General features: G+C 34.0%; 1 protein-coding gene across 3 annotated transcripts; it reads right to left on the bottom strand.

The window, feature by feature from the left end:
• Positions 1 to 206: 206 nt before the first annotated feature.
• TRDMT1 (tRNA aspartic acid methyltransferase 1) lies at positions 207 to 22,427 on the bottom strand (the record flags this gene model as incomplete). Of its 3 annotated transcripts, none has more annotated exons than XM_084253410.1 (11): positions 207 to 307; positions 4,930 to 5,059; positions 6,391 to 6,448; positions 8,400 to 8,743; positions 10,123 to 10,206; positions 11,228 to 11,297; positions 12,634 to 12,699; positions 13,307 to 13,378; positions 15,596 to 15,672; positions 18,063 to 18,172; positions 22,364 to 22,427. In XM_084253410.1, 11 exons carry the CDS (start codon positions 22,425 to 22,427, stop codon positions 207 to 209), a joined length of 1,176 nt encoding a protein of 391 aa, XP_084109536.1. The 3 variants fall into 3 exon arrangements, with proteins under 3 accessions (XP_084109536.1, XP_084109537.1, XP_084109538.1); XM_084253411.1 differs by having other exon boundaries at positions 8,421 to 8,743; XM_084253412.1 differs by lacking the exons at positions 12,634 to 12,699; positions 13,307 to 13,378 and having other exon boundaries at positions 8,421 to 8,743.
• Between the last annotated feature and the right edge of the window lie 2,614 nt (positions 22,428 to 25,041).

Raw genomic sequence — 25,041 nt, 5'->3', positions numbered from 1 at the left:
GACTGTTGTGACATTTATTTCTACTTTAAAAATACAGTAATATAAATTAAAGAAAACAAATTGTTATTTTTGTAAAAAATTCCAAATTTCTTGTTAAAGAGAAATTAAAATGTAGTTGGACTTCATCAAAATTCAAAACAGAATTTCACAATTATTACCCAGACATGAAGGAATTGCCATGACCATCTTTCAGAATTATTTCAAACTTATTCACATAGAATTTTTATTAGTTTCGCTACCACAAGCACATTGAGACTATTTCCAAGTAGACGATAGCACTGTTTCACAGCTATATTCTCAGGAAATCCTAGAAGAAAAGAGAAAACAATTTATAATATTATATAATCATTTGTAATATTAGTTTCCAGAGATAAAGATTGCATTCTTAGGAAGAGTACACCAGTCATTTACATTAATAAGTCCCTAGGGTCTCTTAAGGGAAGAATCAAAAATATTATATAATATTACATTGCCTACACAAGACAATACATTACATAATATCATGATAGTATACTAACATAACATGCATAGACCTCATTAAAATCTGCGTATTAGTGAATGTTAGGAAAAGCAGTGGTTACCATGATTTCACCTGATTTAATAACAGCTTTATGGAGACAAAAATTCACATTTTGTGAAATTCACCTTACTTAAAAAGTGTATAGTTTGGTAGATGTTAGTACACAGTCAGAGTTTTGTACACATCTCCATTATCTAATTCTAAAACATTTTCATCACCTTGAAAAGAAAGCTACTATCTATTACCAGTCATTCCCATTCTCCTTCCCTGCCTCCCAACCACTAATCTACTTCCTGTTTCTATGGATTTGGCTATTCTGAACATTTAATATAAATGGAACCACATATATGTTGTCATTTGCTTCTGGTTTGTTTCACTGAGCATAATGTTTTCAAGGCTCATGAATGATACAAAGCAATACTTCTTTCCTTTCTACGACTGCATAATATTCTATTGCGTGGATATACCAGACTTGTTTATCCATTTACCCACTGACATACAGTTGGGTTGTTTTTATTTTTTTATTATCATGAATGATGCTGTTATGAATCTTATGTACAAGTTTTTGTGTAGACATGTTTTCAGTTCTCCTGGATACATACCCAGGGGTAAAATTTCTGGGTCATAGGGTAAGTCTAAGTCCAATAGTAGAGGAACTGCCAGACTGTTTCCCAAAGGGGTGGACCATTTTATACTCCACCAGCATTGTACAAGGGATTTTATCTGCTCACATCTTTGCCAATGCCGCTACTATGTGTCATTTTATGAAATGGTACCTTAATTGTGGCTTTGTTTTACATTTTTCGAGTAACTAATAACATTCAACATCCTCTCAGGTACTTACTGGCCATTTTTTTATATTCTTTCTAGAAATATCTATTCGAATTCTTTACCCATCATTAAACTGAATTATTTTTCCTTTTGTCACTGAGCTGTAAGAGTTCTTTATAAATTCTGGATACAAGTCCCTTATAGTTGCTTTTTATATTCTGCTTATTTTCATAAATTGACTTTGTCATATTGGACTTCTATTTGTTACATTCTTTTTCAAAGGAAAATGGCCCTCAGAGTCTATTATTTGCTGGAACAAAGCTTTGAAATTATCATCATAAGGACTGTCCATGCATAAGAATGCACACTATTATGTTCGATACAAAGAATTTCATATTCAGTATCCTTTGGCATATCAACTGAATAAGGGACAAACAAATTAGATAATAAAATAAAGGAAAAACTTATAGAGCATTAAGAACAGCATAATTTTATACATTTGTATGGACCAGAATTTAGAGTTGATTATGATTAAAGTTTCTTTATCTACATTTGGCATTAAACTTACTGCTTTAAAATAATATTATCACAATAAAAGTTTATTTGCAATTGACAATAATTATGAAATTGCTGTTGTAAAGATAACATGTCTTAGCCAAACACATTAGTCATCTCATCACAAAAATTATTTCATTCAAAGTAGCCAGAAGTACAAATATATCTACAAATAGATATTAAGAGTATGCCAGGGATGATCTTTTGCAATATTAAGATTACATCAGAGGGGAAGAAAGGTTTGAAAAACAAAGAATTTATAAAAAATAATATGTATTTTATATATAGATATTAAAATCTAATCTGGTTTACAGAAAATGACTTTTTATGTTAGAAGGTTACTTTTTAGAATGAGCAGGTGCCAGTGAGGATGTGCAAAAAAATAAAGGAGCCCTCATGTACTACTGGTGGGAATGTAAAAATTTGTGCAGTCATTATGGAAAGCGGTATTGGGGTTCTTCAAAAATTTAAAAATGGAACTACCATATGATCCAGTAATCCCACTTCCAAGTATTGACTCAAAGAACATAAAATACCAATTTGAAAATATATATGTACACTATGTTCACAGCAACACTATTCACAATTGCCAAGATATGGAAACAACCCAACAATGGACAAGTACCCAACAATGGACAAGTGGATAAAGAAGCCGTTGGGTATATATGCACATGAGCGCGCACACACACGCATGCACGCACGTACGCACAGCACACACACAGTGGACTAATACTCAGCCATTAAAAAAAAGATGAAATCTGGTCATTTGCAACAACATGACTGGACTTCCAGGGGATTGTGCTAAATGAACAAAGTTAGAAACAGAAAGACACTTTATGGTTTCATACACTGCGGACTATAAAGAGAACAAAAAAAGAAAAACTAAAACAGATAATAGAATGATGTTTACCAGAGTAGAAGGAGATGGAGAGGGAATGGACAGAAGGGGTTGGGATAATGACCAGACAATTGGTGGAGGACATGGTATGATATCGTTAATGAGGTAAGAAACTGTTCACCTGAAAACCATACAGTTTTATAGACTAATATTACCTCAATAAAAAAAAACCTCAATAAAAAAACATAGGTACAATAAAAATGATTCTCAGAAACAGAATTAATGAGGCCAAGATAGCAGCTTACATTCAATAAAAATTTCCCTCTTCCAAAGCCTGCTATCTCACATGTGATTGCATGTCTTTAGTCACAAAGAGAACCAGACAAAATGTATATGGCAAGATCAATGCAAATCCATCACTGCCAGTTTAAAAACCAACCAAATAATGCCCATTTTGTATCCAAAGTCAATAGGAACGCATGTGAAGGACAGTTCTGTCAGAGTGCTACTCAATAATAACAGAGGCATGCTTGCTTGATTTTATAACAAAATATATTATATGCTTAAAAAAAGCTAAGCAATTAAAAGGGCTTTCTTTTTTTTTTTTTTTTTTTTTTTTTTTATAGAGGCATGCTTTATTTATTTGTTTGCTGGTTTGTTTGTTTGTTTGTTTTTACATGCACTGGGTACAGTCAGAAGCGCGGGAGGGTGAGAGAATTCACCAGAGCCAGAGCGGGGAGCAGAGCAGGCAGAAGGTCCGAAGTACACTGCTGAGGGGAGCAGCGGGCGGCAGGAGAGGTCTGCACGCCATGTGGGACCCTCCTCTGGTGGCCGGGGAGCAGCCGGGGATCGAACCGGCGCCGCAAAGGCCGCGCGCAGTTTCGCCACCCAGCGCTCAACCGCTGTGCCACCGGGGAGGCCCCTAAAAGGGCTTTCTTAAGCATATTATACACATATTTTCATAGAGCTTTGAAAAATCCTACTTGTCTCCTAAAATTTAAAAATAAGGAAAAATATTTATGAGGTCAAGACTGTAAAAGCAAATAAATGTAAATGTCCACCATAAAAATAACAGCTGACATGTCAGTTGTTATGTAAACATTTTACATATGCTAACATACGTAACAAGCCTGGGCTATAAATATCATTTTACAAATCCATAAAGTAAGGTAGAGGGTAGTTAGGGTAGAGCTAGGATAGTCCAACCATGAGGTTCATACTGTTTCGGTATTACCAAAGCGACCACTACTCCTTGAAAAACAAGCACATGAGCAATATTCAGAAATAAATTTTTATTAAAGAAGCCATCTCTTTTCTCTCTTCATTACATAGAAAATACCTCTGATTACTCATTCTAAAAAAGAGAAAATAACAGTAACTAGGAAAGCAGACTGGGAATTATACTCTTGAGTCCAATTCTCAGCTTTTTATTTGTTTTATGATGTTGTCACTCACTTTATGACACAAACTAAGACAAGGAAAGTTTGTGTTTTTCTTAAATCATGCTCCCAGGATATCTAGGAGTGAATGAGATCACTAAGAAAAAGGCAGAGTACAAAACAAACCTAGTTGCTGTGACTACACTCAGAGAATCATTTACCAAGAGGATAGTCAAATTACATTTGGCAGTTTGTTCTCAGAATACAAAAGGGACGTGCTCTAAAACCTTATCTATTAATTCATCACCCTTCTACCACCCACTTTGCCATTTTCTCTTTTCTCCACTTAAACCTTCTAGTGAAGACAATGACACAGAATTAATAAAATGTTTCTTTGAGCAGCACAAATACAAATATAGTCCCACAAAAAAATGAAAAATTCCTCAACTGCCTTTGAATTTGTTTTAAAAAAGATAATGCTAATCATTCTTTCACAAGATCCAGTGAGGGGTTATGGCAGCAGGACCTCTGAAGCAAGAAAGTAAGTAGGAGAAAAAAGTGCTATTAACAACCAGCTCTGGGGAAAAAGATGTAGATTTGCAGATTTGGCCCTTCTCCCCCTACAAACCACTCAGACCATTACTGAAATAAAGAGAGGGAGAGTTGAGTCTGAAGGAATGGACTGAAGCAAGTAACCAATGAATGAGGAAGAGAAAGGAAGGAAAATGCCAAATGGCACAATCAGGAAAGGAAGATTTCTTATACCCATCAGTCTGGGCAAGGGTTTGTTCATAAAACACAGGAATCCCTATGAATTCGGGGACCTTTATAAAATGAAAGCTGAGGTCTGCATGTATATCACATACCAAACTCTGGAGGAAATCCAAGAAGATTTGCTATTTCTTTAGGAGTGAAATATCGAAGTTTAAGCAGTAACAATTTTGCTATCTTTTCTTCTTCTGACAAATTGGTAAGGGATTTGTAGATAGTCTCAATCTGTAAGAAAACATCCAAGATAACTGATAAAGGAGTGCCAGTAGATTTGTTAAGACCACTAATTGTTAGACAGTTTAAAATGATGGACATAATAGTCTACTGTAACACATGGTAGCAAAAGACACGGGAAAATGTGCAATAAAATGCGTAACAGGCCCATTAACAGCAACGCAAACTATGAAAATAAACAACAGTTTTATTATGAGCAGATCAAGGCATTTTCAGTGTAACTGTCACTTTTAATGACTCAAAAATTAAATCATATATATATAAACAATAAATGACAATAGAAAAACACAAAAAACGCAATAGAAAAACACACAAAACAAAAACCAAACTTGGTCAGCCCATAAAGTCTATTTACCATGCTAACAAGTAATCACTAAAATATCTACTGTTCAATAACAGGTTCATCATACTAAGGTATTTTCTTAAAACAATAAAACATAGGTAGTAAATTTACCACTGAGAGAATTTTTACTATGAGTGAATTTTATTAATAGAGTTTAGATAAGTATAAAAGGAGATAATGTGATTTCACTTCAAAACTAATAAAAAATATTTCAAACTTATATCAAATTTGTATTCAACCATGCCATCATGAAGAGTTTATAATTTTTTTGTAATCTCAGCCTTATTAAATGCACCACCATACACTAATCTATGGCAGTCACTTCCTACCTACAAACATCAAGCTACCTGGTTAGTCACAGTGTCCACAATCAGCACACTATGCATCAACAATGCCACTGATATATATATACACGCACATATTTCCATGAAAAATAAAATTGCATGTCACAGCTACTTTCCATATTATCCATTAGGCATATTAAGTAAGGAAAGATATACACACACACACACACACACACACACGAAAACCATAAATAAAAATAATAATAATATCTTGGGGAGTATAAGTATACCTTACAAAGTATTCTAGCCACAAAGAATTTATAATTGAAATATTAAGAATCTTGCTAAAATATAATTTTTCCCAAATCATGTGCTCCAAAGGAATGTTCCAACATTAATGTTTGTGCATAATTTTTGAGAACATTGACTACTACATGCTATATATCATTTTACCCTTTATGGAAGCAAAGGAGTTACAAAGACAAGAATAAGGGAAAGCAAAAACATTTAACATTCTATGTACACAACTGCATCTCCAGTAACAAAAAGAAAAGATTTATTATAAAAAATTATTACACATATGAATATACTAATGAGCATGTACAATTATTTTAATGTTCTCAAATTTTAGCTATTAAATATAATTTCACTGAAAATAATTTTCAAGTATTTTAGTTCTAAACTACGTATAGTACCTGTACATCCTCTGTAGTTTGCAACACAGATCCTGTTCCTTCTATGTACCTTCCATAACTGAAAAATTAACATAAATATTATGCAGTACCTAATGTATTTGTTAATGGTAACTTTCTTATATATTTCTTTAAAGAGTAATAAATTTCCATCATTCTGAAATATTCTGAATATCACATAAATATGTTTTATAATTGAATAATTACTAAGTAAAAGATAAAGATCATTCTATGTAAACTTCCCAGGCACTAAACTGGGCATCATTTAAGTTGTGTAAATACCATTTTACTTTATGTATTACTGTCATTTCTCCATACTATCAGTTTTAATGTTCATCAGTATGAAGCTTACACTTGTTATGACTTTATTTACAAATACTATCCAATATTGGCACCCCTGCTATATTAAACCATATGTAATGTACATGAAAATAAATTGCTGTTAATTTGCCTAAACCATCATTTCTTCTGATGACCCCAAAACCTTACTCTCCAGTACCATAATAAATACGGATCTACCAAACTTATCTGCTTCTTACTGTAATACAGTATACCTTCACTTTTTCATATAACAATCAAACCATTGTATAAGTAATTGCATGAAATGCATAAAATACTACAGAAATGCAATGTATTCATATTTCTTTCCCTAAGATCATTACCAATATGGATGTTCAACATATCATTATTATTTTTCCCTAACTTATCAATTTAAGATATAAATTAGAAAAAGTCACTATGGAAAATGTTTTTCAAGTTGTTTTCTCATATCACACACACATAAAATGATTAAAAATGTGTTTATGTCTACATTAACTACACTAAAATAGACTTTCACAGTGTTTCTTTAATACCATCTTTATAATTTCAAAAGAATTTCTGGGTTATTTTATTACAAAATTGGTAAGTCTTGTTTTATGAGAAACCTACCACACTAGGAAATAGAAAACAGCTGACTGTAGTCTTTTAAGGTAATGGAAAACAATAAACTCACTTCCTTGGAATTTCAAGGGCAGAATACGAGAAAATCAGAATGAGCCTGGTGTGTCTATATAAAAAACACTGCATTTTGAACAGATAACTATCTAGTATGGAAAAAGAGAAGTCTTAACTTTCACATCATACAACTACCTATCAAATAAGGTTCAGTGGCATTAACAAAGCGGAGATAAATATCTTTTATATAATTTTCTGGAAATATCTAATTTCCCCCTTTTTCCTAGGTTTAATCAAATTGATAATAACATTTCAGAAATACATTAAAGCCCCCTAAAGGTAATCAATAAAATAAATTCATATATCTATAACAGAATAGAAAAGTTCTATATATATATTCACATGTAATAATACCCAATATATATTGTGCAATTATAAAAGGGGGCAAGGATAATGTATATAGTGTGCTATTATCTAGTTTAGGGGATAAAAATACACATGTATAATTAGGTATAGCCTCACACCCAATAATCTGGAAGATGAAACAGTTGAACAGTCAAGAGACGGAAGTGGAAAAAGAGTCTACAATATTAGTACTTTTAGAATTTTGAACCATGAGAATATTTACTTATTTAAAAAATTGAATAAATTTTAAGTATGTTTTAACATACCCCAGATGATTCCATTTTGTTTATCTTAAAATTTAATTTCTTCTTAGACAGTGATCATGAGAATAGACATAAATGTTGGAGGTCTGATGTGCCATAAAATGAAAGGTGCTAAAAATCAGCAATTCACCATCTATAGAAAACATGTTTCTACCACAGATAATAAACTCCCATGAAGGTCATCAAACAAATGGACTGTCTTTTATAAGCACTTTTATGGATTGTGCACATGTTTTGCCAAGAGGAATTTTACTCAAGGATTCTACTAGACCAAGAAGCAGGCAATTAAGGACAAGAAAAAAATCATTCCATTATTTTATAAAATACTAATGTTTCTGAAAGAACCAAAAGCCATGAAATCCTGTTTAATTCTGGACATACCACAAATAGAGTCTCTTTAATACCTACCCTTTTGTGAAGCAGGTGGACCTCCGGCAAGTAGGCTTAACAATATCTAACAAAAGAGAATATCGCAACAGTGACTCTGGTGGTAAAAAGTACTGCTTCATGTCAATATCATCTTCAAGAAAGTCTTTTAACATTTGCACAGAGAGATCGCTATCCTGTTGATGTTTTCTGTCAATTTCTTTTGCAGTTTCAAGCTTAAAAAGAACAGTCTCTTTTTGAGAATATTGCGTGCTATTATCAAAGCAATTATGTGGTTCGATTATCTTTTCTTCAAGTTTCTTTTCTGGATCTATTGCATGTTTTTGTAGGACTTCAAAGTGAATTTCGGGGAACTCCATTAATATCTGAAATTAATAGAAATACACAAATTGTCAAAAGCTTCAATAAAAATAAAAGACAACTTAATGTATAAATTCCAGTAAACATCATGCAAAAAATATTCTTTAGCATTTACAGAGGTATTTAAAAGCAAAGAAACATGGTTTACTTGTATTTATACAAGTTGTTACAAGTTTTTAATCACATAGCTAGAATGACATCATGCTACTATTTATTTCATGGAGTTACCACTTTTTGTTTTTCAGAGAGGGAGGGAGGAGCACAGGGGACTGAGGTGAGGGTGCACCAGTGCATTGGTGAAGGAAATTCTATGGGGACTACACCTGAGGGGGTGAGGGGAAGCAAATATTATTTAAAAATGAACAATGATGTAAAAAGTAAAAAAAAATTATTAAAAAAATAAATTTTAAAAAAACACGAGTCAACAAAGTAATAGGAAGCATGTTGAATACAGATAAAGCATCATATTTGGAAAAGAAGTTTTGAAAGCACCATTAATATTTCCAGAAAATGTGTTTTCAATAAAAGCCCACTATTTCAGAGACCTAAAACAATCTAGTAATTAAAAAAAGAAAAGTACTTTTCATACTGCAAGGTTATTGCTACTGTTGAGTCTCCTAGGAAAAAAATGTTGCTGAAAAGTAACCATGTGTTAAATAAAGTTCTATTGTATAAAAGAAAGACAATTCCAGGAATTCATAATGAACTGTTTCTTAGTATTTTTTATAAACTGTTTTTTGAATTGCCTTCATGGAAAGGATAACTATTGGTATTGTATAATTAGATATTATATAATATTGGTATTGTATTATAGGAGATTCAAATCACATTATTGATCCCCTATTAGTAGAACATACTTTTGAGTTCTTACCTGTGATGGTTACAAAGAGCTCCACTGAACTAATCCAAACCAATTTTTTTTTTATTAATCACTACTGTATTTTAATCAATTAAGGGTCAATAGGACTAACATGAAACAAAAAGTAACCAATGTACTAACATACTCTTGCACACTTTTTAAAATTAGTATATTGAATTTTATCAAAAATAGTCAATGAATTCTACATAGGGGAAAGTAATACATGTAAAATAGTCAAGAAAGTAAATTACTGAGGAAAAAAAGGATAGTAGCAATAATTTTTATTTTACTTTTAACTTACTTTTCTTCTAATGATGAAAGAAAAGTTTTTGATTTATGACGGTGGCAACAGAAGAAAAAAACAACCTTGGCCATAGACATTGGCAATGGTCTATATTACAGACTATATAGCACACATATTAATCCCCACAAGGTTGTTCTTGAAAATAAATTAACAAACTGAATATATTTACAATATAATAAAAAACAACAATAATCTAACAATAATAATAATAATAACACCACCTGCCCAGGGACTTGAAAAGAGAATGGCTCTGGCTGAAGCTTTGCGATAAGGAAATAGCGTAGTCTTGAATTTGGAATGCCAAGCTGTAAATAAAGCAGAGCAGTTAACTAAAGGAAATTAAAGAACTCTATATCAACTGTTAGAAGGTAGTGAAAAAAATTCATTCAGATATATATTTGGCTACTGCCAAAGAAAAGTCTTTGATTGATTGAGAAGACTTCTTTATGACACATTCTTAAATCTCTGAAACTGCTGCTTTGTACATTTACTTGGAAAAAAACAATGACTCTTATGAATCATATGTACAAGTCACTTCATTTTATATTCTCCAGGTAAGACGTTATATAAGAATATTTTTATATTTGTTATTGATAATATAGTAGCCATAAAAAGTGAAATTTAAATATAGAAATTCTTGGATATTTATTACATCATTTTATTTTTTAAAAAGGAGGATTTACTAAATTTTAAAAGTAAAAAGGCTATAAATTTGAAATAAACTTAAAAACATCAGGTATATTGCCAATTTCCATAGCTTATATAACTTATGAAATGGGCAATGACATTTGTTCTTCTAGTAAGAACTATGACAAAAGATGAAATAGTGATAATAGTAATATCAAATGTTTACCAAATATCATAACCACTTAAATGTCTTACCCACACAAATAGAAGAAATGCTTGTATTTTAATAATTTGACTCAAAAAAAGCAATTAGAAAATTGAAAATAGAAAATTATCTGTTCATTTTTTTTCTATTTTGAATTATTGTCAAGCATATACCACACACCCAGTATATAAATACCAAATGTCACATATCTTCAAAACATACTACCCTTAATTTTCTATGTGGAAAGAAAAATACATTCATTGTGAGTTTTAAGATAGACAGATGTTATATATCTATACACATACATACATTTATTTCATAAAAATATATTAGTAGGTCTAAATGCCTGTATTACATTGTTTAGAAATTAAGACTCATGTCTGAACTCATTTCAGCATTTACCACTAATATGATCCAAAACAGATCCTTTCTTTTCATTGAATCTAATTACCTTTGGGAAAATTTATATAAGAGTTTTTCAGTGTGGTACCTACGGAGGTTGGAGACAATAGAAATTCTTGGTACTGAAAGCCGCAATTTTCTATTGTTTGCACTAAGAGGTCTCTGAAAAGACAAAAAGAAAAGGAAAAAGAAAAAATTTCCCCTATAGTTAGAAATGCGGTTCTTACATAAAATACCGTATGTAAAGCTTCATTCTAACTCCACTCAAATTTGTTAGAAAGAGAATGATCCTAGAACTCTAGTCAGTCAAGTACTTCTCAAAAAAAAAAAAAAAAAAGATAACTATTATAACTCTCTAACTCTATTATAACTCTCTATGTATAGAACGGTATTATAACTCTATGTACAGAAATAACTTTCTATTATAAACAAAACTTAATCCAATCCAAACTGGTGGAGTTAAAATTGCCAATCTACTAATGATAAATTTGCTGAGGGAACTGAAATAAAATCTGCAGCAAATCAGACGGGAGAACACTGTAGAGAGCAGCTCAGTCAACAACGTGGATGGATGTTTGCTCTCCATTTGGCAAACGGAGAAAGGGCCCTCACACATCGCTTGCTTCTTCCATCTAACTGTAGGATAGAAAACACCTGCTACCATGACCAACTCTTACTGAACACATAACTATTTCTTTTTTTTTTCTATGACAGTCAAGTATAAGTTTAACTTTTATTAAACACATGTTTTAATTTACATTAATTTTAGCATGAGTGTTTGGAGTAAATGAAAGGTTAAATTTATTCAAGGTTACTTGCTGATAGAATTTGTGAATGGTAGTAGAAGTCTTCATAAACTATAGTTCGTGTAGTTTTGAAGACCATCTTTTAAATAAATAAATATTTTAAAGCCTAGTGTTATGAGTTATTCAAACACTTCCCTTTTACAGTGTTTCTATTACTGACTTTGAAAATTTATTAATAAAACAAGCTACAGTGATAGGTGATTATATGAATGTATAGATGGAAAGGGATGTTACCACAAATGTAGCAAAATGATCATGTAAAATTTAGGAACTGGTTTTCCGGGTATTCACTATATAATTTTTTCAGTTTTTGTTTATGTTTGACAATTTTCATAATAAAATCACTACAAAGATGAATTAGTGTTTTAAATTTCAGGTTTTTTTTTTTTTTAAAGGTTAACAAAAGCACTATTTCTAAAGATACAGGAAACAACAGAAGCAGATAAAATTGAGAAATACCATTCTCATTAAGATGAGAATTCTGGACAACTTCAAACATCAAAATGGGAGAGAATCAGTTAAGCCTAACTTTGTGATAATTTATATTATTAACTAGTAAGAATCAGTTCTAATGAACAAAATACACAACCGATGTAAAACGTCAGAACGTACATGTTTATTTTTAGGATTATTGTATCCCGCTATAAAATAGACCACGTCTAAGATGAACATGTGACAAATGCATTTCTTACCTTGTAGAAGATACTTCAAAACCTTTAACATTTTCTAAAAGAATATACTTTGGTAATTTTTGTAACCTAAAAAAAATAAATAAACAAATGGCAATCCAAATATTTCATCACTAAAATACAAAAAAACTTTACTTGTGGGAGTTATGAAGTAAGTCATTTTCTTAACTCTCTTTTTAATAGAATTTTATGAGATGAAAACAACTCATTTTATTCATTTCCTCCCATACAAATGGCATACTTGATAAAGTTAACATTTGAAATGTTAGTTTCCATTGAAGTTTATCTCAAAACTTGGGTTCACACAGAGAACTCTGAACTGCACAACTCAAAGAGCTGTCATGTCCAGAGAATGGCAGTTTCCAGGGTAAGCACAAATTTTCAGGTCATAGGCAACATCATTCACTTATATCAATATTAGCATCACTTGCATTAATACAATGAACAGAGGCTTGAGAATTTAGTTATTAGGCTGTAATTTTCTGTTACTCACTGTAGCAGCAACCCTGGCAATGGCAAACATTTGCAGTTATTGCTAGTCATGACAGAAAAAGATAAATGATGTGCACGGTATCTGAAGGCATCATCAAACTCTATTAAATAACAAACATCACATTCTTCTAGTTGCAAAGTTTTTAAATTTAACGTAATTTTTTAAAAGAAATGAGGTTTTTACCTTGGGAGAATATCTAGAATATATAAGAAGCTCTTTGTCCTTGGATCTGTCACATCACCTTGCAGGCCAATTCTAAAGGGGAAAAAAAAAGCACAAATACATTTACCAAGAATCTTATAAGAAGATATCAAATTAATTTTAAAAAGTAAATACTGAGAGAATTAAAATTAGTTGGTCCTTACAAAATAAACAATCATAGTTGTTGCTATGAAGAACAAATGCATTCATTGATTTAATTAAAAATATAAAAAGCCTTGCCTATTAATAAATACACTTAAAATTTATTTTTACAGAACAGTATGTTAAGTGACTTACATATAGCAAAGAACAAAAAGTCAATGAAAATTAAATTCAATTACTCTCTCTTAAAATGACTTGATATAGGAAACACACACATGCACGCACACACACAGCTTTTGCTCTATCCCAGATAAGCCAACAAAAGTTCAGATGAATGAGCTGGTTTTATAGGGTGGCAACATAACAGATGATGGTACTGATGACTAATCAATATCCAAACAAATCAAAGTAGTAGATAAAATTGCAACAATTTTGTCCAATTTTGACCTTAAGAGACTTAAACTTAAGGTCAAAACTGGTTATGTAACAATCAGATTTTACAAGTAAGATTCAATATGATCAAGGATCGAACAGAAAGAAAGACGTGGATTGAGCATGAGTAGTAGAAACAGAGGAACAGGGAATAAGATCTTGCTATGTATTAGCTTCACAGTCTGAACTCTCCTCAGACATGATAGCAGGACCAAAATCATCAGTGGACAGAGGCTCAGATGGGAGATTAGAGTCAACTTAGACTCCCCAGAAATCTTCAGTTCTTTCCATTTTATCCCTTTCCTCTCAGCATTACAAATATGATGTTACCACAAAATCATGACTGTTACCATAGGCTATGTTGGGCTGTTGCCTGTGTGATTACTGGGCTAACATAGAGTGGGGGAGGTAGTAGGGAAGATAAAGGGGACCCGTGACAGTTATTACATACGAGGTTTCACCATGCTGGGGCTGCATTCTGTTCTGTACTTCTTACTGCAGGTTAAATATGTCATATGCTTGCATCTGCTTAGAGTCATCTATACATGGAATGTCCTCCACATTTTCCAATACCTTCCCAGTATGCTTTCAGACACAGCTCAGATATCACATCTAAAAGAAAATCCCCTCTCCTGGTATATAACAATTCTTTTTCTCCTCTGTGCTCTCATGGCACCATCAGCATTCGTTTATTGTATAGGTTATCTCATATTATAAGATAATTATTTGCCACTCATTCTTATTAGAACTCTTATCGAAGCTCCTTAAGGATGAGAATGATAGCATCAAGGCAATGTCAGGTTTATAGGTACATAATAAATCCTTCAGAAATTAATTTCCTAAAGAGCTAGTTAAGCCAAAATTAAAATGGAAATTAACCATGATAATAGTCATTTAAATGAAAACCTTATTATATGTGATAGCTCATTAAAATCATATTATATAAACAGGAATATGTAAAGTAATTGATAAACCCTGACTCTGACACATTCTAATTATATGGCTTTGGGAAAGTTACTTTTCTATGCCTTAACTTCTCACTTATAAAATGGTAACAGGAATGTCTATTTCAAAAATTTGTAAGTTAAATCACATGTTCCATGTAAGATTCATGGAGGATTATTACTGCTGTTATTATTTTTAAAATTTTAATTATTATTAAAATAACTAATAAAGATAGATTAGTAGAAATTTCATCTAAGATATAATTTCCTGAAACACAAAATAAATACTAAATTAAAAAAAGATACAACATAAATATAAGTCAGAATGAATGTTCATATGATTTTCAGAAATGTAAAATTCAAATTCATTCTTGATTGACTTGTAAATTTTACAGCCATGCAATTTAGGACATGAATATTTACTATGGAAATTTATTTTGATTAATCAGTGTTAGAAAGATATTCCTGAAAGCTCATTAGTTTAAATAATTTAAGTTAATTTGGCTCAGAAATAAATACTGAATCTTAAGTATAAAAGATGTCCTATATAGTCTCTACATATCTAACACTGACCAAATTACTTTGTTCATTTGGCAGTAATTGCCAATTCCTTTATGACTAATACTGAATTATAAATATGAATAGATAAAAGGAATTATTTATGAAAATTTCAAACTATGGAAGTATAGCTGATGGACTTCAAAGTGTCCATGCTTGAAACTGCAGTATGATTTGATTTAATGAGTCCTTCAAAAGTTCTCTTTCTCAACAGAGCAATATTTATTATACCTACCTTGTGAATGGTTGACAGGGAGGGCTCATTAAAATCATATTGAAAGATAATCTGTCAAACTCTTCTAGTGTAATACCCTAAGAAATGAACATGGGGGGGGAGGGGAAAGAATATGAAAACATGGACAGAACGGGAAAGAAGGAAAAGTGCTAACTATAAATAAACATGTCAGAAATTTTAATAGTTCCTTTAACACTTAATACTTTTCAAATCAACTTTACTTAAACTAACTTTAAACAATCTTGTGAGGAAGAGGAGCAATAAACAGAAACTATGAAAAATTAAGAGCCTTTCTCCAAGTCCCAGAGACAGCCAAAGCAGTGATAGAACACTGAATCCTAAATCAGGAAACAGTTTCCTGAATCCTAAGCATTTGAAGCTCCTGTGATGCTCAAGCCTAAAATTGCTGTTTTCTGGAGCTAAACATGGAGAACTTTATTTTATAATTAATGATTTTTATCATAGTATATCTATGAAATTTTAATATATAATATATCTAGGAAATTAATGATTTTTAGCATAGTATATCTAGGAAATTTTTAAACAGCTATCAATAACATATTTTAGATAGGAAAAATGGACAGACCAGTCACCATGCCTTTCATATATATATATATATATATATATATATATATATGTTTCTGCTAATAAATCACAAAATGGAGAAAGGTGTCATTTTTAGATATCCACAACTATTACATTGTTTTACAGTTGTGTATATTCAAAGAAATTCAAAAGATTACAGCTAAGATTAATTTAAGTAGTCACTATTGGCCTAAATAGTTGAAAAATGTGTTATTTTGCTCCCATATTATATAGCAAAAGATAAATGTAGAAAACCAACTCATGGGTTTGCCAAACAACTGAAATACTTTAACATTGATTGTGAGAATGTAAAATGGAACAAACCCTATGGAAAGTAGCATTTTCTCAGAAAGTTAAAGAAAATGACCAAATGATCCAGCACTTAGGTATTTATCCACAAGAAATGAAACCAAAGGCCCATGTAAACTTATAAGTGAAATTTCATAGCAACATTTTCGCAATCTAAAACTGAAACAATCTAAATGTCATGTCTACGTTAGATGACTGACCAAATGATCCAGCACTTAGGTACTTATCCACAAGAAATGAAACCAAAGGCCCATGTAAACTTATAAGTGAACTTTCATAGCAACATTTTCGCAATCTAAAACTGAAACAATCTAAATGTCATGTCTACGTTAGATGAGTGGATATACATATTACACTATGTAATATTCCATTGCACTGAAAATTATTCACCAAAAAATTAAAAAAGAGCAAACTCCTGATATACACAACCTGGGTGAATTCCAAAAATAAAATAAATTTAAAAGTTACACTCAAAAAAAGTATTAGAACTGGAAAATTTAAATGATATAATGACAGAAAGGAGATCAGTGGTTGCTTTGAGTTGAGATCAAAGAGCAACTAAAATGGGGCACTCAGGAATATTTTAGGGTGATGGATGTTCTACACCTTGATTGTGGTAGCACAATTATACACTTGCAGATATTGGTCAGAACTCAAATACCAGACATAAAATGGGTGCAGTTTATCCTATATAAAATTATGACTTCATGAGAAACTTGTATGAAAAAATATTCACAATAAATTGGGTGAGAAATACAATTTCATATTAGTTTTTGAATAACAATGTTTATCAGTATTAAGATTATCAGTATCCCTCCTGCTGAGTACCTTCAACTTTGACAGGCTGGCTAAATTGATAAGAAGCATTCAGTAAGTAATAGCCAATGACTGCTTCTTGTTTTCACTCCTACATATGTATCACAATTATTGCTTAAAAGTAAATTATTAAAGAAAGTTAAACATCATTACAAAACCAAGCATCTAAAGAAGTCAAGTACATTCTATTTAAATCCGTTCTCTTGGGGCCTCCCCGGTGGCGCAGCGGTTGAGCACTGGATTGCGAAGCTGCCCGCGGCCTCTGTGGCGCCGGTTCGATCCCCGGCTGCTCCCCGGCCACCAGAGGAGGGTCCCACATGGCGCGCAGACCTCTCCTGCCGCCCGCTGCTCCCCTCAGCAGTGTACTTCGTCAGTCTGCCTGCTCTACTCTCCGCTCTGACTCTGGTGAATTCTCTCACCCTCCCACGCTTCTGACTGTACCCAGAGCTTGTATCAAATAGATAAATATTTAAAAAAATAAATATTAAAAAAAGTAAATAAATAAAAAAATAAATCCGTTCTCTTGAAGACCAAATACTGAACTCTCTCTCAAGCTGTAAGTTGTTTTGTTTTTTTTTTTATTTAAGGGGGTGGGGATATAATCTAATAGACTATAAAATATTAATTCCCTTCCCCTAAACTTTTTCATTTATATGATTTATTCTCCACCTAACACCAGAAACCAGTATATTATAAGACTATGCAATCACATTTATCTTGCTACATACTTATTAAAACAATGACAGTCATTACTCACTTCAATTGTCTTGGCAAGTAACTGGGTGTGAGGAAAATTATATTTGTATACTTCATTAGCAACAGTGTTTACATCAATGGCAGCCACCACTTTTGCAGGTATACAGCTTTCTGTAATGATAAAAACATTATATATATAAACTAACAAGTATTTATTCATGACCTTCTCTATTAATACAAATCTCCTTCTCAATACCACTGAGAATGCTTTTAGGTAAGTTCTGGTAAGCTTTTGTTTGTTTTTTTAATAATAGTTTTATTGAGTTATAACTGATATACCCCAAAATTCACTCAGTTAAGTATCAGATAAGCTTTTTAATAAGATGAACAATTGGTGTCCAAATGTAAGCAGGTCATGGACCAAAAAATTAAAATTTTTGACAGACCATGACAGAATGTGAGAAGAAAAAGGGAAATAATTAAGAGGGCACTGACCTTGTCATGCTGCTAAAATCCTTTCAAAATCATTTCATATTCAGACAGTTTTGCCAGTCTTTACATGGCAGTCAAAATATAAACTTAAACTATGTAAGCAGAGCTGTTATCATTACGCTTTGCAATTACCACCTTCTTCACAATTCTTCCCGAAAACAAATATGTGTTATGTTATCCCTGTCCCAAATGAGGAGAAAGGGGAAGTTTTAAAAATAAAATTGAAACTTCTTTGGAAAATGATGAAAGAAAATACTGCAAATTACACAGCAGTTCCAAAAGACTATTTCTTTAACAATCATTTGCTGTTAATAGTTAATGTAGGTAGCTGAAACATCAAAAAATGAAAAAGAAAATGAGGATGTGAGGCACTGGAGTTCATGCCACAGGCACTTGGAAATAAAATCCATCTATGGAAGATGGGACAAGGGAGGAAGCCCCCCCACACTCAGAAAACAATCATAGTCCTGCACTGAGGCCTTGCAGATATGAAGCCAGAGACAAAACAGGGTACACACGTCCATTTTGTGTACTAGGCTCAAGACACTCAGCTAGAACACTTATCTCCTTGATACTCTGCTGCCTTGCATATGGGCCTCAGGGAACTTCTGAGCACTACTTAGTAATATCACAGGGAGCTGCCTCCAATCGAATTTACGTTCAATATCCAGTTACTTGAGTTAGTATAAAATAAAATTCTCATAAATAAAAATCAATCAAGAAGGTTTTTAAACAAACAAACAAAAAAACAATTAGTATATAAAGGTCACTTTACAAAATTATAAACCTATTATAATTTAGGTCAAGGACTAAGCTACTACTAATTATTATAAGATCAGAATTAAATAAACTTAATTAACATACACAACTACTTTGCTGTTTTGCTATATAAGATATATTGTAATTATCATGGTATAACTAGCTTGCATTTCTACTATATATGCAGCAAATTGGGATTGTCTAGAACTGGTTAATATGACTTTTCCCTTTTCCCAGGCTGACTGAAAAAACCAGTGACATGCTAAATCTGTACCACAGTCAATAATTAATTTTTGTTCTTGTCTTAGATGCCTGGAAGACATAACAACTAACAAAAAGCAACCACCAAGTGAGTGATGTGGCAATCCAAGAACTGATGAACTAAAAATTCACTCAGGAAACAATGGATTTTTAAGGTCAATTAAATTAGTTTGCACCCACTGATGTACATATTTTAGATTGATGTGAAATTAGAATCCACGACATGACCTAAAAAGTTACTTCCATGAGAAATGGATGTGCTAAAATAATACTGACACTAAACTAACTTGCCTTTCCAAAACCTAATAAAAACTGGATGGATATATTTCTAAGAAAACAGTTACTTATCAATAATACCAACATGAAAAAGCAAGAATGTCAATTCTGTCAAAAATCTTAGACTCCAAAACCAAGCTCCAAAACCAAGCTGTCTTGAAATTTCTTACTATAACCCTCTATCTGTAGCATCTAAAATTTTTTAATCTGTATACACAGATTTTGAAAATATTTAACTAAAAAAACCAAAGTAGTATAATTCAACAGAATTTTGCCTATGTTAAAGTCATCAATTAAATGATCCAAGAATAGTTATTCTAAAAGAAGGGACAGAATTTGGGGAAGACAGTCCACCAGTATCCTTCCATGGAGGTGGCGAATTTGTCCTCAGTACTTTTCTCTAATGTTTTAAAAAACCCTGGATATTATTCATGTCATTTCAGTATTATTCTGGACTGCATACTTATCAACAGGTAGCATGGGCATAAAATGTAAGAGAAATTCAAGATAAATGATTTTAAAAGGTTGTCAGACTGATTCTGTAAGAAAAGGATAAAGGGAATCATGCTCCATTTACATGAGGATTGAACTAAAAAAAGGCTAATTTAGTTATTTCAAGACTTATAAGTGAGATGTCAGAAATGTCAAACCTGACAAAAGTATGTATAATTCGTAATTATCAAATATATTTTTTATTAAACAAAAAACATACAACACACACATACATGTTATTTGAATAGCAATAATTTTCCTTCTTCTGTTCATACTTTCCAGAAAAGTTGTAGCAAAGAACCTCTGGTTAGTGATAGTGGAAAAGTACACATTCACACTCTATTTCCAAATATTAAATCAAAAAGTCCACATGGCCATACACAATTATTAATGAAAGCAGAGGAATAATCAATATTTTAAAAATGCAAACACAGAATTAACCAGCCACTTTGAAATAAGGAGTTTTATTTTTTCTTCTTTAACATTTATTTTCCAACCTGTGCCTCATATAGGTGAGTTACTTGAATTACCTCATTATAATCATACCTGAGACATCAGGTTTGTTAACACTGACACCTAGTTGTGAAATGGAAGATTAGATGAATACATCAGATGTCTATTTGCTTTCATTCAAATTAATAGCTTAATTAGGATGGAAGTACTAAGCAAAAAGAGACCTGCAAGGATTCTGAATCTAAAATCAGAGGTCAGCAGACCTCTCCTGACTCACCTGAGGCTCCCCTCAGCAGTGTATTTCAGTCAATCCACCTGTTCTGTTCTCCATTCTATCTCTGATGAATCCTCTCACTCCCCCACACCTTCGCCCTGTACCCCAGTTCTTGTACCCATAAATAAATCTTTAAAAAAAAAAAAATCTCTCCAATAACGCTAGAAAAGTCCATTTATAATGGTATAGGCATGATGAAGTACCTAACATAACTTGTTCGTTCTCTCTCTCTCTCTCCCTGCCTCCCTCCTCCATTGTTTCCTCCATGTCTCCTCTCTCTCCTAGCAAGCCCCACATTACCCTTAGCCCTGGGGATGCAGACAACCTCAACTTCCAGGGACACAGGCTGTTCTCTAAAAAGAAAGCTTATTTCTAAATATAGGTAGTTAAAATTAAAGCTCTAAACTCTATTATAGCACAGCTCAACAGAACTTCCTGTGATGACAGATATGTAATATATTTGTGCTGCCCAATATGACAGTCACTAGCCACATGTAGTTACTGAGAAATTAAAATGCAACTAGTGCAACTGAGCAACTAACTTTTCATTTTAATTTTACTTAGTTTAAATGTACATACTACATGTGGCTAGTGACCACCATATAGGACAGCACAGACCTATAATCATTGGAATCACCACCAGCAAAAGTACTGGGTGGTGGGAAGGGGGCACATATAGTGAGAAAAGAGAAAAGCAGAGTCTATGGAGTCAAGAGAAATTGTGTTCAAACTCTGGATCTGACACTTAGTAGTTATGCAGTCTTGGAAATTTAACTTCTTTTCCTAAACTTTAATTTCCTAACAGGTTTTTTCTGTGAGAAAACTTTTTAACAGGCTTTTCCTCCATGCTTTCCACTTAGCATTCACTAACTTCTTTAAATGTGAATTATCCTCTTGAAGATCCCTCACTGGCTAGGCCAAGCCCAGCCGGGCTACCTCCCCTCCCCCTCGCCGGGATGCCCTCACAGGGTAAGGGGCCAAGTCCCCAGGCCTCTCGGTGACAAATACACTTAGAATTGGGAATAGGCTCTAAGGAGGAGGCTCACCCCGATCCCTAAATCCCAATTTAGTCTGACTTCAGAGCCTAGTCTTGAGGCTCATTACTAACAAAATGGGACCGTGGAGGGGCCCCACCACCCTTCTGTATAGGGTTCAAGGGGTGAGGAGGAAAGTCTCCACGGGTCGCCAGCCCAGGGCTGCGCTTTCAGGAGGTTTCCTTGACAACCGAGCCCCCCTCGGTCCCCCGCCTGCACTATCCCCGCCCCCAGCGTCATCCCGCTCCGCCCCTCTGGCGCCCTAACTGGGGCCTGCACTAACGCGCAGATAAATAGTGAGGCATTTCTGCTCACTCTCACCTCGCAGCGCCTGGTGCATGCCTCCAATGCCGCTATACAGCTCTAGGACCCGTAAGGGCTCCATCTCGAAGCCTCCACGCAGGGAAGCGAGGCCTACCTGGTGCTCGGTTCCTCCTCCTTCCGCCCGCGCAGCTCCCTGGCTTATGGTTCCGTGGCTCTTCCGTTCCGCCTTCTCCTGGGGTTGAGACTCAGAGCTTCGAGGGGCAACGCGGATTGTAGGGCTGGCGGGGGTCTGCGGGGGGATAAACGACTGGAAACTATAAGGCTTCCCATGTGAATAACAGTCACCCTTTGTTCTGATTTACACTCCATCTTGCTTCTAAAATGTACTAAGAAGTTTGAGTGGGGGAAAAAAATCTCAGGCTCAGTAGGTGGGTGAAATCTGCCCTCACTTCAAAATAAATTAACACAAGTTAGAATACAGAAAAACTCACTATTTTTCCACACGCTGTTTTCTTGTCCTTTGGTAGCCTAAAGTGTTCAAACTTTCCATTAGCCTCAACCTGTCCCAAGAGCCTGGTGTGCCCACAATGGAGTAATGGAGATAAATCAGTCTTTTTCCTAAGGAAGGTCCAGAGTTACAAGTTCAAAAAACAGCAACAAGCGGCCGAGCCCAAGAGCATGCTTTGAACTTAATGTAAAATGTTCTGGGAACACGACCTCTCCTTGCTCTAGGAGACAAAGGAGCAAGGCCATCTGCATAGACTTGAAGTCTGAACAGCTAAGAAATCTGATGCCTGCCTTCCGGTAAAGCTAGTTTTTTCACTTCCACTAATTACCACGGAGCGGGATAAAGATTTAACAATGGATAGCCAACCTTTTCATCTCTAATGTGCATTCTTTAGAAAGGAAGAGATTAAATCCCATAGTTGCTTTCCTCTGCATTTAGATAGCATCAACATAGCTTTAGGTTAAAAAAACTAAAACTCACCCTGTCAAGAATAATTACATTTTTAATGCTAACGACTCATTGTTCCCGTCTATATAAAATAACTTCAAACTTGTTTTTTTTTGGAACACTTCTCAGAACAAAATCTGCCCTACTCCTTCGCCTTGCTTCCCAGGTTCGAATCCTCACTTTGATTATTTAATAAACTCTATTATTGAGTTTTTATTTCCAGTGAACAGTCTAATATGGAAGCCACTTACTGCAATTGTTAGTGGGTTAATTACATTTTATGTTAGAAAAAATACCCTCATTATGTTAGGGGGAAAGGATGTCCTAAAGCTAATTCCATACAGGCTTTGTGGACTCCACCCCCACCCCAGGCCAAAGCCAAAGACACTGGGAACTCCAAATCCCATCCCCACCAAAGGGAAGGTGGCTGGGACCTGAGGGTGGTGTTAAGCAGCCAGGGTGATATAAAGCCAGACACGTGGGCTTTGGAGGGGGTCCCCCATTTTGGCTCTCCGCCAGCTCGCAGCGTCTGGCCAGCTCTGAGAGTGACTGGGTTTCCAGGTCGTTGGATCGGGTAGGACGCATTAAAGACTTTATTTCCCTATTTTCTCCCTGAGTTGTACATTATCCTGATTTCCTTTTCTCTTATAAATAAACCTTTTATTAACCTTTTTTGTGTGCCTGTAGTGGAGTATTAATAAGTCCCTTTTAAGCACGCGCGTGAGGACCCACAGCCAGGCAACCCGTTCAATATCGGGTCTGTCCTATGGGCTGCCCCTCTCCCTGTCCTATAACACTATAACAGCTATAGCATTTGCTGTTAATATAATGTAGGACTATTTATTGTCTCCCACTAGAGCCTTGCTTCTCCAGGATAGCCCAGCTGTTACCGAACGCCGGCCTCAGTTTCCCTCAGCCAATAAAAGGAAACTGAGTTTGAGGAAAAGGAAAGCGGTTTTATTTGTCGACAAATGAGGAGGGCGGCAGACTCATGTCCGAAAAACCACCATCCTCCTCTTTGGCAGTGGGCAGGGGTATTTATACAGGGGGAGATGGGTAGGCATCCGCGAAGGGGAAGGGGAAGGGGTCTGCACAGAGACAAGTGGGCGCCAGCTCAACAGGGAGATGGATGGGTGTCAGCTCATTCATCTTAAGGGAAGGGGAAGGTGTCAAGGCACAGAGAGGTGATCGCCAACTTGTTTTCCTTAGGGCGAGGGGGAAGGGTCTACAGGGAAACCGGTGGGCGCCAGCTTTTTTTTTCTTCCCAAGGGGAGGGGAAGCTGCAACAAATGGGAAAGACAAGTCATCAATCCTGTTAATGCTAGATAAGGGGAATTGCAAAAAATGGGGGAAAGACAAACTTGTTAACTGTATCACAGCCACTGTATACTAAAGGTTGGATTACAAGCTAAGAATAAAATGGCCATATGCAAGAAGAGGAAATAATCTCATTATGAAGTGTATTTCCACTGTTTACCACCACCTGTTAACTTCTGTTAGGAAAAATTGTGAGTACCACTTGTAATAACTTAATAACTAATTTGTTAGAAAATTTGCATGTGTGTTTTGTAAAACTGTTAAGTAAAAGTAAGACCAGTGTGTCTGAATTATAAAGTCATGATCCATTTTGATAATTCCTGTGAAAGTTTTACATTGTAAGTGTGTATGCCCTTTAAGTGTTTTGGTTTTATTGATCATTTATTTCAGAAAAAAATGTTGTGTGATAGAAAGTTACCATAGAGCTGAGCTTTATCCCAGGTATTATTGTAATATTACTACT

Source organism: Talpa europaea, assembly GCF_964194135.1.
Source record: "Talpa europaea genome assembly, chromosome: 14".
NCBI classification, from domain to species: Eukaryota; Metazoa; Chordata; class Mammalia; order Eulipotyphla; family Talpidae; genus Talpa; species Talpa europaea.
The sequence above is the reverse complement of the archived record's forward strand: the minus strand, read 5'-3'. Positions and strand labels throughout refer to the sequence as shown.